We start from the raw sequence: 19969 nt of genomic DNA, 5'->3' as shown, positions 1-19969 counted from the left end.
TCTACAAGGATATTGCCAGGGTTGGAGGATTTGAGCTATAGGGAGAGGCCGAATGGGCTACGGCTGTTTTCCCTGGAGCATCAGAGGCTGAGGGCTGACCTTATAGAGGTTTGTAAAATCATGAGGGGCATGGATAGGATAAATAGACAAGGTCGTATCCCTGGGGTGGGGGAGTCCAGAATTAGAGGTTTACGGTCAGAGGGGAAAGATTTAAAAGCGACCTAAGAGGCAACTTTTCTTGCAGACAGTAGTGTATGTATAGAATGAGCTGCCAGAGGAAGTGGTAGAGACTGTTACAATTGCAACATTTAAAAACCTCTGGTTGGGTATATGAATAGGAAGGGTTTAGAGGAATATGGGCCAAGTGTGGTAAATGGGACTAGATTAGGTTAGGATATCTGGTCGGCATGGATGAGTTGGACCAAAAGCATGTACATCTCTATGATTCTATATCCTGCTTTCAATTAAAACAAGGATGATGGTCAAGAGCATTGGTACATTATAGGAAATTGCATCAAGATTTTGAGAGCACAGATTTGACTTACCATATTTTGACTGCAGATTTTTTAAAGATATTTGTGTTAAATACATAGGGAGGTGGTGTATAAAATAGCAGGGTGTGCACTTAAAATCCTTATATTTGACAATAAAAGTAATTAATGGGGATGATTCCTTTACTCTGGTACAGTCGTCATGTGGATTTGATACTGATAATAACTACTGATTGGAGAAGCTGGAATGAAAACATGCATTGGAAAATTCACCATCAATGTGCACTATTAGACTGGCTTTCTGCTAGAGTTTAATGTCACAAAGATATGGAACTGGTTGAAAGTTACAGTGCTACTCCTTTTCAAACCTGAAAAACAAGAAGCAACAGAATGCCATTGATAAACGTAATGGGAATTCAAGATGAATTTTTTTGTTAGTAGAATGTTATCCTAATTTTCACAGATCACTGTTAATATGATCATTGTTCTGGAATTATTTACAGGATAGGTACTCAGCTGCTGGCAGAATAAATGTTTGGTTGTTGAGTTACACCCAAACATCAAGATTAGGGCACGGAATGCTATGCAAACAACAAATGTTTCTTCTTAGTGTTGAGGAATACAGTACATCCACAACCCTCTGAGATCTAAATGGATTAGCTTAATAAATGAAGGACTCCTGTTCTGGCATCTGTATTAGCTGAGGTAAAGGCCAAAATCCTATTTTTAAAACTTATTTGCTGATCCATCTTATATGCACCATGCATTGGAAAAGCACATAGGAATTCATTCTGCCTCTGCTCTCACTTTGATATTTAAATGGAAGTTCATCTTCCTGATTTCTATATTAGATTTTATTATAGCTACAATCGCATTTGTTGTCAAAATATTGAAAATAAACATATGTAACAAAGTATTTTGATTAACAAGGGCATCTTATATCTATCCTTTGAGAGTCTTCATAGTGCAGTAATGGTGTCCCTGCCTTTGAGTTAAAGTCTATCCTGCCCCATGGATGAGACAAAATGTATAACAGATTGATTAACAATAACTTTATACTTTTTGAATGGTTATAGAGATTAAGACATCAGTAAGACCAGCACCTGACATGTATATTGCCGATGGAGTTAAGATTCAGATGACAACCAGCTGTTAATTGCTTTTGCTACAGTTCACATGCAGTGAGCTAGATATACTGAACTGTTTTTTAGCAAAGCTTGCTCACATATTTTCTACTCCATTCAATTTCTACTCGACATATTAATATTATTATACTCTCCAAATTAGTAGCTATGAAGGCCACTTTTCTTATTCATGCATGAACTATTGTCATAGTTGACTGGGACAGCATTTATTGTCCATCGTTAGTTGCCCTTGAGGTGGTGGTGAGCTGTTCTTCCTTGTTCTGTAGGTAGACCCACAATGTTCCAGCATTTTGACCAAGAGACACCGAAGGAATAATGATATATTTCCAAGTCAACAAGGGCACATAATGCACTCTGGATGAGAGATTTCAATATGCACCATCAAGAGCTGCTCAGCGGCAGTACTACTGATCAAGCTGGTCGAATTCTAAAGGACATAGCTTCTAGACTGAGTCTGTTTCAGATAGTGAGGGAACCAAAAAGAGGGAAAAACACACAACCCCATCCTTCCCAATCTGCTGGCTGCAGATGCGTCTGTCCATGACAGCACCGATAAGCGTGACCACCGCAAAATCCTTGTGGAGACCAAGTCCCCCTTTCATGTTCAGAATATCCTCCATTGTGTTGTGTGGCACTATCTCTGTGCTAAATGGCACAGATTTTGAACAGATCCAGCAGCTCAAGACGGGTCATCTATGAGGCTCTGAGGGCCATTAACAGCAGCAGGATTGTACTCCAACATAATCTGCAACTTCATGGTCTGGCATATCCTCCAGTCAACCATTATCATCAAGCCAGGGGATCAATCCTGGTTCAATGGAAAGTGCAGGAAGACATGCCAGGAGCAGTACCAGGCACCCTAAAAATGGTGAATATAATACAAATGTAGAGCCTGGTGAAGCTACAAAATAGGACTATTTTTGTGCCAAATGGCATGAGAGAAGGAGCTAAGCAATCCCACAACCAATAGATCAGATCTAAACTCTGAAGTCATGCTACATCTAGTCTTGAATAGTGGTGGATAATTAAACAACTCACTGGAGGAGGAAGCTTCAGAAATCCCAGCCCTCAATGATGGAAGAGCCCAGCACACCAGTGCATTCACAGCAATTTTCAGCCAGAAATACTGAGATGATCCACCTTGGCCTCCTCAAGTGGTCCCCAACATCAAACAAACCAAGTCTTTAGTCAGTTCACTCCATGTGATGTCAAGAAATGGTTGAAGAGATTGGAAATTGGAAACTGCAAAGGCTTCGGGCCCTGACAACATTCCGGCAACAGTACTGAAGACTTGTGTTTCAGAATTTGCCATTCCCCTAGCCAAGCTCTTCCAGTACAGTTGCAACACTGGCATCTACCTGACAATGTGGAAAATTGGTATGTACTGTACACAAAAAACAGGACAAATCCAACTCGGTCAATTACTGCCCCATCAGTCTGTTCTCAATCATCGGTGAAGTGATGGAACATGTCATCAACAGTCCTGTCAATAACCTGCTCAGTGATGCCCAGTTTGGGTTCTGCCAGAGCCACTCAGCTCCTGACCTCATTACAGTTTTTGTTCAAGCATGGACAAAAGAACTGACTTCCAGAGATGAGGGGAGAGTGACACCAAGGTTTCATTTGATCGAGTGTGGCATGGCAGAACCCTAGCAAAGCTGGAATCAGTGGGTATCAGGGGCCAAACTCTCAGCTGGTTGGAATCATGTCTAGCACATAGGAAGATGGTGGTGGTTGTTGGAGGTCACTCATCTCAGCTCAAGGATATATCTGCAGGAGTTCCTCAGGGTCGTGTCCTTGGTGCAACTATCTTCAGCTGCTTCATCAATAACCTGCCCCCCATAATAAGGTCAGGATTGGGGATGTTCGCTGATGATTGCACAATGTTCAGCACCATTCATGACTTCTCAAATACTGAAGCAGTCCTTGTTCAAAAGCAACAAGATCTGGGCAATATCGATGCTTGGTCTGACAAGTGGCAAGTAACATTTGCACCACACAATACTAGGCAATGACCAGCTCAAATAAGAGGAGAAAGTGAGGTCTGCAGATGCTGGAGATCAAAGTTGAAACTTTATTGCTGGAACAGCACAGCAGGTCAGGCAGCATCCAGGGAACAGGAGATTCGACGTTTCGGGCACAGGCCCTTCTTCCAAGAAGGGCCTGTGCCCGAAACGTCGAATCTCCTGTTCCCTGGATGCTGCCTGACCTGCTGTGCTGTTCCAGCAATAAAGTTTCAACCCAGCTCAAATAAGAGACTATCTAGCCACCACCCCTTGACACTCAATGGTGTTACCATTACTGAATCCCCCAGTAACAACATCCTGTGGGTTACCATTAACCAGGAACTTTCCTGGATCACCACATAAACACAGTGGCTGTAAGAACAGGTCAGAGGCTAGGAATAATGCGGGGAGTAATTCACCTCCTGACTCCCCAAAGCCTGTCCAGCATCTACAATGCACAGGTCAGACGTGTGATAGAGTACTCCCAACTTTCTTGGATGGGTGCAGCTCCAACAATGCACAAGAAGCTTGGCGTCACATCCACTCCCTTCACCACCAGCACTCAGCAGCAGTAGTGTGTGCTACCTACAAGATGCACTGCTGAAATTCACCAAAGATCCTCAGACAGCACCTTCCAAACCACTTTCATCTAGAAGGACAGGGGCTGCAGATCTATGGAAGCACCATCACCTGCAAGGTCTCCTCCAAGCCACTCTGGTTTTTATTATTCATTAATGGGATGGAGGCATTGCCCATCCTTTGTTGCCCTTGAGAAGGTGTTGGTGAGCTGCCTTCTTGAACCGCTGCAGTCCACATGCCGTGGGTCGACTCACAATGTCCAGGATTTTGACCCAGTGACAGTGAAGGAATGGCGATAGATTTCCAAATCAGGATAGTGAGTGATTTGGAGGGGAACTTGCAGGTGGTGGTATTCCCCTTTGTCTGCTGCTCTTCTCCTTCTAGTTGGAAGTGGCCATCGGTTTGGAAGGTGCTGTCTAAGGAACCTTGGTGAACTTGACTAAATTGTGGATAATTATTCAAGTCAGTGTGAAAAATACATTTTCTGGACAAGATCAGATTGGGATAACAGCTATAAAATTCAACTGGATCGGTTCACTTGATGAGAAACAGAATTCAGCAGCATATTTCAAATTGCACTCTTTAAAAATGTTTTGTTTTCATTTAATTTATTTAATGTTTAATTGTTTTCTAAATTTGGAAGCTGCGGCCACCTTTGTAAATCCATGCCTTTTAGTCAGCCTCCATGTGCCAGCTGAAAATGTGCAAGGAAACCTAGCGTTTTATATTATCAAAATGTTTTAATGTACCTTTTTCATTCTAGAATTGTACAACCAGAGAACATACATTTTAATTATAAGATCTGATTACTATTTAATCACACTTTGAAAGATTGCTATTTGATCACACAAATCTAAGATATTTGCACATTAGATGTTTCTTAAAAAAGAAATGGAGACTTGCACAGGCCCTGGGCCTTGATTACATATTGGAAAGTCTGTCATGACTGCAGCCAGTGGGAGGCCACATGTTCTTGCCCAAGACTCTCCATTTTCTAAACAAGTGGTCATGACTGCCCATGTATGTTGGTCAGAGGAATAGGAGATAACATCATGGTCCGTGATGTTAAAAGGTGTTTTTTTCAGAGGGGAGGGGAACTATCGCAGTGGCCTCTTGCCAGAATTCCACACCTCCAGTGTAACTTGAGTTGGCAACATCCATCTGGGTAAGGTTACATATCACAGAGCTCCGGATCAAGTCAAACACTGACCTTGTGAAGCCGCACACTCTATCAAGGCATAATGTAAACATTATTAAAAATCCCACAACACCAGGTTATAGTCCAACAGGTTTAAGTGGAAGCACGAGTTTTCAGAGCACTGCTCCTTCATCAGGTGGTTGTGCTTCCAATTAAACCTGTTGGACTATAACTTGGTGTTGTGTGATTTTTAACTTTGTACACCCCAGTCCAACACGGGCATCTCCAAATCGTGAACATTATTGTGATTCATGTAAGGGCTCAAGTGTATTGTTAGTGAAATGCTGTTTTCATTCTGACATTCACCTCAGATTATCTACTCGTGTATTTGTCATGGACATTGCAGTAGCTGGAGTTAGGTAGAATGGAGCAATCAGTGAAACAGGGCACCAACATTGCACAGCTTCAAAGCATCACTCAGTATATGATATCTCTCAAATGGACAACAGGCTGAGAGGAATCCTGCAGCACCTCCTCTTCATTCTTCTATCACCAATAATCCATTAATGTTTCAAAGTGAACGCCGACTGCTAAATTGCTGTGAAATCCTTGACCATCCTGTAGGGCAGCTTTTAAATTAAGGCAAAGCTGTGTACCGATTTTCTCAGCAGATTGTTGCTACCGGGGAGAGTGGTCACGTTAAACATAGAACATAGAGGACATAGAACAGTACAGCATATCCTGATGAAGGGCTTATGCCCGAAACATTGATTCTCCTGCTCCTTGAATGCTGCCTGACCTGCTGTGCTTTTCCAGCACCACACTCTCAACTCTGATCTCTAGCATCTGCAGTTCTCACTTGCTCCAACAATACAGCATAGCACAGGCCCTTTGGCCCTCGATGTTGTGCTGGCCTTCTATCCTACTATTAACTTTCCATTGTGCACCACCCTGCCTTGATTGGAAGTGTGCTTCCTTGAAAAGGTGAAAGATAAAAATCAACATTTCCCTCCAGACATGTATGAAATCATTGATTCCCTCGTGTCACTTACAAGGTAGGCATAAGTGTGAAAGATCTGTGCAAGTCAAACCTAGGATAATCCCTGCTGAGTACATTTAAATTCTGTTGTCCACATTACAATGCAATGATTTGACTGTGGTTCTGAATGTCACATTTCAAGGATCCCTGATATCTGAGGCTCCATGCAGTCAAGCAGTAGGTTGCTTGTGAGATACGAGCAGTGTTTGGTCATTCCAACATCTTTCATTCTCGGCAGATCTGAAGAAGCTGCTCACTTCTCACAGGTGTAACATAAGCAGATCAGCAGCGAAAATTATACAATAGCATATAGCTTAACCGTGCAAACGCATCTAACTTTGAAAAAGAGTTTTTGCTTATGCAGGGATGTGAGCTTTGCCCATTTATTGCCCATCCGTAAATGCTTTACTGAAGGTGGTGGTGCTCTGCTTTCTTGAACCACAGCAGTTTCCATGTGCTGCAGGTACACCCACAATTCTATTCAAGGGATATTGTAGGATTTTGACTCAGTGGTACTGAAAGAACACTGATATATTTCCACGTTAGTATGATGTACAACGTGGAGGGGAACTTGCTTGTGGTGGTACTCTCATGTAACTACTGCTCTTGGTCTTTCAAACGGAAGTGGTCATGAGTTTGGAAGGTGCTGTCTAAGGAGCCTTAGTGAATTTCAGCTGTTAGTGCAAGTAAAACCTTTTATGGTTTCGTCTCTTCATTCAAGCCATTACTATAAATCGAACAGAGTGTCCTTAATATACGAATGTCCAAAATATGAATGTTGATACGAACGCGATATCATACATCGTTGTAATTTTTAAAACCTGACATTCGATCATTTCCTGCACTTTGAAACAGTTGTTTTACATTATCCTGCATTGTGTTCTGACTTGCGTGCAAATTGCCTTGCAAACAGACTCCAGAATGGAAACTGTTCGCAAACAGGGGACTGCTTGTAAATAGGTGAAGTATTAATCCGTGTCCCTCCACTAGTTACAGTTTGCTGAGCTGAAACTGACCTACTTATCCCTGTTGCTTTGTTTCCTGTTTTTCAGCCAACCTTTTAAGTACACTCATACCAGACATTTAGTTAACTGGCCTGTAGTTTCCTGCTGGCTGTCTCCTTCCTTGGAATAAGATATTCTATTTGTGGCTTTCACATTAAGTGGGACCTTGCCAGAACATAGCACCTTCATTATAGTGAATGCATCCCTATTCTCTGCAACTCCTTATGTTAAGATGCTAGAATGCTTACCATCCATTCTAAAGACTTAGCAGTCTTTATTCCCATAAGTTTGTCTGGTACATTTTCTCTGGTGATTATGGTTGGTTGATTTTACCTGCATCTGGCACTTACAGCCATCCCTGTTTGGCATATGATTGTGGCTTCTTCCTGACATCTTCAGGAAACAATGCTCTGATGTGAGCCTGAATTAGGATCTCAAGGGGGTAGTCATATGCTCTCTTTTGACTCTTAAGAAAAATTTATAAACTCGTAGGCCAGCGCAATCTTAGGACAGTGACATTTCACTGAACATCCTTGTGTCAATGCCATGAGAACAAACATGATGATTTGTTTTAGAATTGCTTATTCTTTCCAGGACGATAACTGCATCCACTTTGCTACTGTCAACTTGAGTGCAAACTGTGCTTGTAGTATTAATACTTGAGCATAACCTGTTGTGTGAAAACCCATCTTAGTGGGTATTTACATTTGCTGCAATGTCCTGGAAGCCAGCTGGATTTTCCCAGCAGCATCTTTTAACTGCCTCATGTATATTGATTCCCCTCTTGCTCCCAACATTGCTAGAGCAATTTGGCTGTTGCTGCCACTGTTTGTCACGTGCTTTTAGTAGCTCGATAGAAGCCTTTGTGCCCTTTAAGTTCCTGTTTTTCCAAGAGTGATTGGGGAGTTGAGGTTCCCTTGCAGTTTTAGCTATCTCCAATTCACCAAAGGCAGCAGGAGAGAAATGCAGGAACCTCTGAATGATTGCAGAAGATGTCACAGTGAGGTAACAGAGTTTCTCTTAGGACACCACGCGATAAGTATAAATCAGTTAAGGCTGATTCCATGGTGTTTGGTGTCCCGAGTCTGAAATTTGTACATGGCCAGCTTTGAACTCAAAGTCCTCAAATGATTGTTTCGGCTGTGCAATAAATTCATTGAACGTGTGTTTCTGAACCATTGTAGTAGAGGAACTTCAGAAGATACAGAACTGTCCATGGCCGGGACAAAACGCAGGTTAGTAATGATTCTTTTTCCCAAAAGTGGAATGAGATAATGATTGACCTTTCAAATATACATCATGGCCAGGTAAAACAGTACTTTTTGACAGTAGCACAATTGTCAGTAGCACAGAACCACATATGGATAGTATCTACTGTCAAGGGTGCCACTGCCTGATGTTTTTTTGTGCATCTCCTTGCAAAGAAATTCCATTTTTTTTCTCTGCTGTTAGTACAATTAAAACTTTTTGTGGTTCAAAATAGAATGGGCATTGTCGAAAATATTTGGAAAACTACAGAAAGGTACATAGGCAAGTCAAATTGAGCAAAGGACTAGCACAATGCAGTTTACAACCCCTGAAATCCTTCCGGGAGTTAATGACAGCAGAAGTAACAAATTCATTGTATCTTTAAAAGGATTGAAAGCTACAGATAAAAAGTTGAAGGAAAAGGTAATTTGTAAGCATCAAAATGTATAAATCTTGTGAAGTGGAGCTGCTATAATTTTTATTTGCTTAAATTAGTGTATCATAAACATGGTTTAAAATCAGAATTCTCATTTAATCATGCATGTAACATTGAGAAGTCTCTAGAACACTAAATCATTCATTCATTCATTCATGAATGTTGTGCCCAAAGGCAAATCCTTGGATCATTGGGAGCACTGATCTTGGATATTAATTTATTTTTGCACCTCGTGTATGTAGCTGGTAAATTCACAACTTGCATGTTATTAAGGGACATCCATATTTAGTATAATGGTTGCAGCACCCTTGTTGGCATTTACCAAGACATACAATTTATTAATTTTTTTAAAAGCTTGGAGGATTTTCTTTTCCAGAAATTACCTGACAGACGAGTGTTCAAATGAACAACATTTACAATGAAACTTGCATCAGATATGGAAAATATTAAAGTGTTGTGTAGGGTTTCACCTTGTAAAAAAGTTAAACTGGTATAATCACCAGATTCCTGCAGATTTAGTTATACATCACCTCAGAGCACCCGAGAAACAACAGATGTTAGACTTGATCGCTTTAAAGTCTTATTGCTTATTTAATTGTCTTTAAAAGGAATGTTTTGAATTAGATTTTTCAAAGAACCATACAAACAAATTAAATGTTTCAACATAACCTATTTCATAGTTTTTACCAGGAATGTAATCCAGCATAATTATAATTCTTAACCATTTTAAATTTTGATGGGACTAAAGGCTAGTTCAAGATGTATAAACTGAATTTGTGTACACCTCCAAAATATTCACCTGAATTTTATACAAAGTCAAATGTTAAGAAAATGGATTTTTTTTAAAATTCCTTTATAATAAACCTCAGTTTGAGAGCTACGGAACCCCAATGATCTGAAAATATAATTACATGTTGAATAGTAAACAATTCAGTGTTTATTTGAATTCTGAAATATATTCCTTGACACTTCTTTATCTGCTAAGGGCCTGCTGGGAGCTGCTTATTTTAATCACCCCTGTTGAGTTAACTCACCATAAGTCTAATGCTCCCAAATAATCAATACAGTTGATAATTAATTTTTATCAGTCTAAGTATGAGATCAATTGTACATGCTTCTTACTAATTTTTGAAATTTGGTTTGTAACTGCACACATCTATTTCTTTTGTATTTATTTAAAATTAAAAATAAATTAATTGTTTTTAGCCAGTTAATTGATCATGAGTATAATGGAGATGGCTAACCTATTGTTGTAATCAGTTTCTGAGCTCACTGGTAATACATCTTAACACTCTAAAACTTAATCAATATCAATAAAAATAATGGATTACTAATGCTAAGACAGTCAGAAACAAATTGGCTTATTTAAAAGAAGTATTTATTGAATTGTATAGAATTCATTATTGATTTCAGTGTTTCACAACCTGTCAGTATTATTTTAAAAATAAACAGGAAACTTAGAAATTCATACAAATTCATAGATATTCTATTCTGATTTAGGGGAATTAATATTATTTGAGTAAAGCTTGTCTTTGACCAAGGACATCAGATCAATTTTATTTCAATTTACTGTCTGGTGGTTTTCTACCTGTCTACCTATCTGTCAGCCACAAGAATTGGAACTCATTGTAGATTAAGGCCTTTGACTGTCATTAATCTGTTTCCTCATTTGTTTAATTGTTGGATGGGCAGTGTTGAGTGTGATTATGTGTGTATATATACAGTATATGTCAGATATACAGGAGTACTTTGCAATCGCTTATGCACGTGAAATTTGTACATTTGATATTTTTTATAGTTGTTACAGATTTTTCTATGATGACCTTTTTTATGAGAAATTATTTCCTAAGTTTATCCTGGAAGCGCTGTACAATATTACAGAAATCAATATAAAGTAAAATGAACTTCTACATGCAAGAAATGTGTGAGGCACAAGTGGCAATCAATAGTGACTGTTACATGCAGCCACCAGATTATTATATGCACAGAGAGGACAGCCAGATTTATAGCAGTTTTAATGTTCAGGCTCCTCACAGCAACAACATTTGCATGGACCAGACCTGGATTGTGAATCAGCCTTCCAGTTACCCTGGAAACGAGTTTCAGAGCGAGTATTGTAACATGAACACAAGTATGAACCGCTTTTGCCAGGCTGAATATTTTGATGATCATAAAGATGTTTTTTATCAAGAACAGTCACCATCTTTCTCACCAAGGAAAGGTATAGTGGTATTCTTAGTTTTAGTTTTGATCTTGTGTTTCATCCTGCATATTTAAACCGACAGCTGAAGTAGCAGTGAATCTCCTGCTGTTTGTGTAGATTTGTCAACTGTGTGGCACCCAAGTTCGTGCTTAGGTTTTGAAACTGCTTTTACTGTGAAACCTTGAAGCAATCCACTCGTCAGTGTATTCTGGTGGAATTGGAAAAGGTGCTGAAATTGCAAAGTAATGTTAAGATGTCTGTAATTGTTGACCATAGAGTAACTTGCTTTTCCACGTCAGCCTAACCGATTAAATTGTATTTGTATAATTTTATTACTTTCTCGACAAGAATATTGCAAAATCATCAAGAGACTGGAAGTATAGTACAACAGTATTTTCTGCTGAAGCAATTGTACAAATTAAATTCAAAAGAGTCTACTGTATGTCATGAATCACTGTACAAATACTTATTTCTAAGCTAATAGCTGTGGCCTAGAAATTTTCAATATATTTGATTTAATATTCCATCTGAATCAATACTTGCATTCATGGCCACACAGAGATGGTTAGACTTCTTTTGTGTAGTTTCTATTTCAGACATGGTTGTGTCAATCTGATCCAAGTTGATGTATCACTTGCTTCTGCACAGGGAAGGAATTTCTTTTTATTAAACTGTGTCAGGACACATATAAGGATGAATGAGGTAAAAGAAAGGACGACTGCACAGTGGCTCAGTGGTTAGCACTGCTGTGTCACAACACCAGGGTCCCAGGTTCAATTCCAGCCTCAGGTGACCGTGTGGAGTTTGCACATTCTCCCCATGTCTGCGTGGGTTTCCTCCGGGTGATCCGGTTTCCTCCCACAGTCCAAAGATGTGCAGGTTAGATTAATTGACCATGCTAAATTGCCCATAGTGTTAGGTGCATTAGTCAGAGGGAAATGGGTCTGGGTGGGTTACTCTTCGAAGGGTCGGTGTGGACTGTTGAGCCGAAGGGCCTATTTCCACATAGTAGGGAATCTAATCTCCTATCTAGGGAAAAAAAAGCAATACTTCGGTGATGCAAAACTTGTGAACAGGAAACTATTCAGTGTGCCAGGATTTCAAGGCACAATCTCTTATGTTAGAATTTGATAGAAGCAAATGTTAACATTAACTACAGGTTGTTCTGCTATAATGCGTGTTTCGTAAAACATGATTTCTCTGTAACGTGATTGACGAATTTAAAAGCGCAAACTTTTAAAACATGTATTGGCTGTAACGTGATAACACCACCAACACTTTTAGTGCTGTTTCTAAAGCGCAAGAACGCAACCATCGTGTTGTAAAAGAACTGACTCTATCGTAGAATCAAAGGAAAAACAATTGCAGTGGATATTAGTGGTTGAAAGAAGTGATTGTCATTTAAGAGTCTGAAGAGATTAACACTGAAGACTCCCATAAGTATCTCACACTGTGTTGATGTCACATGAACATGGGGCAGAAATACTTAGGACCACTGAGAAATCAAACCTAAAATCAAGGACCTCCTCATAGTCTATGTGACAATGTCTATACTATAAATATAATCTGTAACCAGTTACTAACATGGAATAAAGTACTTCTCATTCAGCATGAGAGCTTCTACTTAGACTAATAAATAGTTTTCCTCCACCACATCAAACCAAGTGAACCCTGTAGATTCCTACACAAAGGAAGATAACAGCCAACTTACCATGGACAGCACTACATTCAACAATGATTACCTAACTCCCAGGCAATTTTGATTTTTTTGTCCTGTTCAGTGCTGTAAGGGAGCTTTCAAATGAGTCTTAGCTATGGAAACAATGCATAAGAATTAAAATAGTGTTTTACCGTACAGAAGTTGAATATTGATGTAAAAAAACGCATTTTGCCAGTGCTTTTTTGTTTTGCATTAATCAGCACATTTGGCAATAAAATGCAGTCCAAGGGAAAAGTCGGCATTTATATTGCATAAATGTTTGTTTTTCCTTTGAATTGGTACTCCTGTGAATTATCCTGGTGAATGCAAGACGAAAAGCTTTGACAAAATCTGTCTTTTTCATCAATATTTTAAGTATAGAGTGAATTTGCTTTGTAGAGAATTAAGATTAGGCATAGATAAAAGCAACATTCCAGACAAAAGAGGAAACTGAACATTCAGAAGATAACTCTAACAACTGAAGAGATATAGATGGTGAACAATTTAAGAACTGCTGGATTGTAAAAGATCAATACTGAGCTAGTTCACTTTCTACTATCCTGTAATTGCTAACTACAATGGTATTTGAGTAGTTGACTACTCAATTTTTTAAAAAATTGACAGAAGAGCCAGAGATGAGATGAGAACTATTTTTCCGAATACAACACATTTCTATGCCAAAGGTATTCATGCCAGCTTCATTGAGGCCAGTAACTAGGGAGGCATGTTTTCTACAAGTCTTCACACTCTTATCGTGTCTGAGTAGTTCATCTTGTGTATTAATACAGCTAGGTGAGGAGAGGAAAATTGAGTCACCCCCTTTTTTTAACTGACACTCAGGTTGGTGCAACAAATATTATTACTTGCTTAGCTCTCACCTGTCTCATTTCAATTAGTGTAATTAACAAGATCAAAGTGAAGGAGCCAAATGACAAGGTTTTCTTGAGTGAAAGAAAGAAAACTATCTACTAACCCAAAAAATAAAAACAAGACATCAAGCACGGTTAATAAGTTTATACAGGAGAAGGTGGTACAGGCAGAAAGAAGAGACTAGCACAACCTTAAGAAAAATGTCCTTAGAGTCTTTGAGGTGTTATACTTTAAACTTAGTTGTTGAAGTGTTGATCCATATGTAATAACAGTAATGGAGTTTGTAGAAGTTGAAGTCTTGGTGAATGATTGTTGTCCCAAGCTGCTTTTTCACTGGGCACTGACTACCAGATTGAGACAGACCAGGAAAGAGAGAGAGAGAGACTTGCAGCATCCTGTTATCAATTTTTTTTTCATTTGCTGTTTTACTGTTCAAACGCTGTTAGCTAAATTCCAGCTGCTTTGTGGATTCCAGTAACTGACGTCAGTATTTTTAAATTCAAGGATCTGTAGACAACTTTCATCCCGATATTTAATTTTCAGAAAGTGAGAATCAACTGGAAGGTACAGATCAGACTTTCAAGGTCTCATAATGGTTTTAATCTTGGCTTGGGTCTGATCCTATTCTAGCTCATGGGTTCATGAGCTAGATTCCATCTGTTCAGGTGTTTCCAGCAGCATTTTAGAACAGTATTTGTCTTTTTAAAAAGTCACTTTAGTCCATGAAGATCGCAGTTATAAAATTAGATATGAAAGTTGAATATCAATAACACATGCTACTAGTTTTTTTTAATAGTATGAATCATCAACCATGTAAGACGTGTATTGAGGGTTAGCAGTAATAATGCAATATCAAATCAGTTAGTAGGAAGAATGGCAGGGAGATGATTTACTTATCATTATTGATTAACTGCAACAACTTATATTTAAAAGGACTTTATACTCCAGTGAAATGCCTTTAGTTATATTAATCTGACAAAAATTAGCATCAATTCCAAGATGGAAGTATGAGGGCAGGTGTCATAAAGCTTGGTCAAATTAGTCATTTTTAACATAACCATAAGTCCAGAGCTTTGGTGCCTGAATAACTGAGGAACAGCTGCTAATATGGGAGTGAAGGAATTGGCAGAGGAAAAAAAAAACCAGGGTAGAAACAACACCGAGGGTAGTGCTGAAGGAGATTACAATGTTGAGTCAATAAGCACAGGGGTGACAGGTGAATAAGATTTGAGATGAATTAGGATAGGATACAGGTAGTAGATCAAGGTAAACTTTCTTTATTAAACTATTGTATTTAATGTCAGCTCTTTCATTTTAATTACTGTTTACTTTTATCATAAAGCATGCAATAAAAGCATGCAAATGAGCAATCTTATCTTGTTTCATGCTAGCCCCCTTTTAATGCTGTGGTAGGAACAGGAACCTGACTGGAGATTCAGAAATGGAGTTGTGGTAAAGAGGAGCAGACATTTGGGTCGTTCAAACAGGAAATGGAGATTGGAATCAGGCCTGTAGTTTGTACCAGAAGGAAAGCATTTTTGAGGAGGAGATGTGATGACCATTTTGAAAAGCCTAGGGATGACCAGTTTGTGGACAACCAAACCACCCGTAATTACCCAGCATTGGACTCAATGCTATTGATCTTAAGTCCATACAAGAGTTCTTGGTTCACAAACAAGAGTCAGGGGTAGTGCTTTTAACATTCCCATGGATATGAAAAGGGGAAGCTTTTCCTGCTGTCTGTCTACTGACCTCTGCTGGAAAGACAAACGCAAACATTAAAATGTATTGCACAGAAAGTTGATTCAGGCCATGTATATCTGCCAGCTTCAAAACAACCTCATCTGTTCCTGTCCTGAGTCTGTATCCCTGAAGATTACTGCCCTTCAAGTGCATCTCCAAGTTTTGTTAAATGTGATGAGGATTTCTGTCTTCACTATCTCTTTAAGCACTGAGTTCCAGATACCTGCCATCTTTTAGATGAAAGTTTATCCTCAACTCACCACTTTTCCTAGAAATATCTGATTGAGTTTTTCCTTACTGCTTGGCAGCTGAATCTGACCAGGCTCACTCATAAGTAATGAACAATTGAGTAAGGTGCTGAGATGTGACAGCCTCCCTCAGAATTATACTGTGTAACAGAGAGGTGTGGGTGGGAGATCTACCCTTTTGTTTAAGACCAGAAATCCTATTTGATGCCTTGATAAGAGGGAAATCATGGGGAGAAGAACAAATAAACTAACTATCATAATGATGTTGTTCATTCCACGCTTCATGAGGCTAATCTGTATAGATCTGCAGACCCAGGGTCAAAGCAATATTTGTTCTTAAACAAGTAAGCATTGTTCAACTTCTATTTAACCTGAGTTTGACAGCATCATTTCAAAGCAAATAAAAATGCAAATGATGAAACCTGGAACAAAAACAGCATGGCTGAAACAGACCAGTTGATATTTGTGATGAAGGTTTTCCACAGGAAATATTAACTTGTCTTTTTCCAGATGCTCATTGGTCTGAGTGTTTTCTGTTTGTAACAATATACAGCTAAAGGCTGCAGCACATGGCATATCTTCACCACAAGGAACCAAGCTGAAATTGTGTGAATTCATTTTACAAACAACATTTGCAGCTAACAAGGGAGATCTTTTCTGTGTTTGGATTAGTTGTTGTTAGTTTCTGGAATGGTGCCTTTATTGATGCAGACTTACAAACTCTTCATTTAACAGGTTTGCCCCCTAGTTTTAGCTGAGCTACAGGTTTATAAAAATCGTACACCTTGTAAATTTTCCAACAGGCATTCTCATTGGGCTTTAGTAATCATTTTATATGTTGCAGTAAGACTTTTATAACACTAAGCTATTTCTGCTTGTGTTTTAACTTTCAGGCTATATACCAAGCTATCTGGACAAAGATGAACTTTGTGTTGTGTGTAGTGACAAAGCCACAGGCTATCACTATCGTTGTATCACTTGCGAAGGGTGTAAGGTAAGTAACTTTGGGTCACCTAATGCTTCATAAACATTGGTTTGCAATTAAGTCCAGGTAAGGCTGACTCTCCTTTGCATAAAATTAAAAATCACACAACACTAGGTTATAGTCCAACAGGTTTATTTAGATTACTTACAGTGTGGAAACAGGCCCTTCGGCCCAACAAGTCCACTCCGCCCCACCAAAGCGCAACCCACCCATACCCCTACATGTACACCTTACCTAACACTACGGGCAATTTAGCACGGCCAATTCACCTGACCTGCACATCTTTGGACTGTGGGAGGAAACCGGAGCACCCGGAGGAAACCCACGCAGACACAGGGAGAACGTGCAAACTCCACGCAGTCAGTCGCCTGAGGTGGGAATTGAACCCGGGTCTCTGGCGCTGTGAGGCAGCAGTGCTAACCACTGTGCTAGATGTGCTAGCTTTCAGAACACTGCTCTTGTCCTGCATATACAATTTACAGCAGAAAATGGAAAGGCAGAGTCTTCCATGGCATAGTTTCCTCTGATTGCCATTCTTCCATTTCCTCTTTTTCTTCAGACAACACAAATGGAACAGGTTTCCTGGAGGGGCATCACTTTCACAAATAGAAGACCAAATCAAAATATTACAATGTCAGAGAGTGTTGTTTGAGAGTTCATACTGCTATGATTGGTGTAGTTGTGTATTCCACACAAAAAGATTAACAAAGCATCCTTCATAATCATGAACATTTACAGTGCCTTACTTTAAATTATTTCCAGATTTACTGTAGCCTTCAGCAGCCCTGAACATACATATTCTGTCTCATATTATTAAACCATTACACAGCTAGCATAGAAAATTACCAATGGCTCAGATATTGCTACATAACACAGACGAGGTTGTCAGCAAGGTTTCTGGGGTAAAAGTGACAACCATTTCTGGTGTTGACATGCGTAGAAAGGGAGAAATATTTTACTAAGATTCGCAGTCATATAGGACTGCATTTAAGACTTTAAAGAGTTTGCTATGAGTAAAAACACTGTTTCCACAAACCTATGGGACACAAACCTATTTGGACAGATCCAATATGGCGTTACAGGAGCGTTGAGAATGAATTTAAAGATAACACACTCGAGGACTTTGGAGATGAAAAGACGTCAGAGATAGATGGAACTCTGGAGCACAGAGTGAATGTGAAAGAGTGCTTTGTTCACAGTATGCTAAACCAGTGAAATTGATTCAGATTGGAAAATAGGTGCTGCTTTATTTTTTCCTACAGTAGTAAGCGAAGTGTATTATTTTGCCTCTAGACTAAAAATACTGTGACATGGCTTAACTTTACTAAATGAGTACCCTAAAACAGATAAGTCATTTAATTTTCAAAACTAAAGCAATTTATTCAATTAAAATTGAATAAACTTATTGACTAATCAAATAAATAAACCAGATTGGATAGACATGGCTGGTATGAATTAATGAAGAGTTTTGCAGTTCCAGTCAGTGTCTGCAGCTCATGCAGCACAAGAAGTAGGAGCAGTAGTAACTGTGGCCCCTCAAGCCTGCCATATCATTCAGTATGATCATGGTTAATCTACAGTCTCAACTTCATTTTCACACCAACTGTACAGATCCCTATCATAAACTTGTGGCTCCATGTGCTACATTCCTCACTAAGGGAAAAGCCTCCATGTCCATCCTGTTAAGCCCTTCAGATTTTTTAAAAATTCACTCATGGGACGTTGGTGTTGCTGGCTGACCAGCATTAATTGCCTGTCCCTAGTTGCCCTTGAGAAGGTGTTGATGAGCTGCCTTCTTGAACCGCTGCACTATGGGTTGACCCACAATGCCGTTAGGGAAGGGATTCCAGGATTTTGACCCAGAGACAGTGAAGGAACGGTGATATATTTCCCACTCAAGATGGGGAGTGGCTTGGAAGGAAACTTGCAAGTGGTGGTGTTCCCATGTATCCGCTACCCTTGTCCTTCTAGATGGAAGTGGTCGTGGACAAACACAGAAGTTGCTGGAGTGGATGTTTGTGGATGTGATGCTCGTCAAGCGGGCTGATTTGTCCTGAATAGTATCCAGCTTCTTGAGTGTTATTAGAGCTGCACTTGTCCAGGCATGTGGGGAGTATTCCATCACTCTCCTGAATAGTGCCTTGTAGATGATGGACAGGCTTTAGAGAGTCAAGAGGTGAGCTGCTCACTGCAGTATTCTTAGCCTCTGACCTGCTCTTGTAACCACTGAATTTATACGGTGAGTCCAGTTGAGTTTGTAGTCAATGGTAACCCCCAAGGATGTTGATGATCAGGGATTCAGTGATGGTAACACCTTTGAATGTGAAGGGGTGGTGGTTAGATCAGCTCTTATTGGAGACTGCCATTCCCTGCATTTATGTGATATGAACATTATTTGCCACTTGTCTGCCTAAGCATGGATATTGTCCAGAGCTTATTGCATTTCAACACGGACTATTTCAGTGTCTGAGGAGTCACATGGTGCTGAACAATCGTCAGTGACCATCCTCACTTCTGATCTTATGATGGAGGAAGGTCATTGATGAAGCAGCTAAAGATGGTTGGCCCCAGGATACTACCCTGAGGAACACCTGCAGAGATGTCCTAGAGCTGAGATGACTGACCTCCAACAACCACAACCATCTTCTTATGTCCCAGATATGACTTCAACCAGCAGAGATTTTATGCCTTGATTCTCATTGATTGCAGTTTTGCCAGGGGTCCTTGATGCTACACTCCGCCAAATACAGCCTTGATGTCAAGGGTTGGCACTCTCGCTTCACCTCTGGAATTCAGCTGTTGTCCATGATGGAACCAAAGTGGTAATGAGGTCAGGAGCTGAGTGGCCTGGTACAGCCCAAACTCGGCATCATTGAGCAGGTTATTGCTGAGCAGGTGCTATATGATAGCACTGTTGATGCCACCTTCCATCACTTTACTGATGATCAAGAGTAGACTGGCGCAGTAATTGGCCTGTTTGGATTTCTCCTGCCTTTTGTGTACACGGCAATTTTCGGGTGTTGCCAGTGTCGTAACCGTTACTGAAGAGCTTGGCTGAAGGAGCAGCAAGTTTTTTAGATTAGATTAGGTTACTTACAGTGTGGAAACAGGCCCTTCGGCCCAACAAGTCCACAC

The 19969-nt window shown here is 39.8% G+C and overlaps 1 protein-coding gene across 8 annotated transcripts in view; it reads left to right on the top strand.

The window, feature by feature from the left end:
* LOC122549654 (thyroid hormone receptor beta) overlaps positions 1-19969 on the top strand; it is a 182779-nt gene that overhangs the window by 133245 nt on the left and 29565 nt on the right. For 7 of the 8 annotated variants that reach the window (XM_043689449.1, XM_043689448.1, XM_043689450.1 and 4 more), the window contains one exon: positions 16743-16843. In XM_043689449.1, the coding sequence (XP_043545384.1) occupies positions 16743-16843 (101 nt within the window). Of the gene's footprint in view, positions 1-10636; positions 11308-16742; positions 16844-19969 lie in introns of those variants that run through there. The other variant, XM_043689446.1, reaches the window with a different exon arrangement.

This window comes from Chiloscyllium plagiosum, chromosome 5 (assembly GCF_004010195.1).
Source record: "Chiloscyllium plagiosum isolate BGI_BamShark_2017 chromosome 5, ASM401019v2, whole genome shotgun sequence".
Lineage (NCBI taxonomy): Eukaryota > Metazoa > Chordata > Chondrichthyes > Orectolobiformes > Hemiscylliidae > Chiloscyllium > Chiloscyllium plagiosum.
The sequence above is the reverse complement of the archived record's forward strand: the minus strand, read 5'-3'. Positions and strand labels throughout refer to the sequence as shown.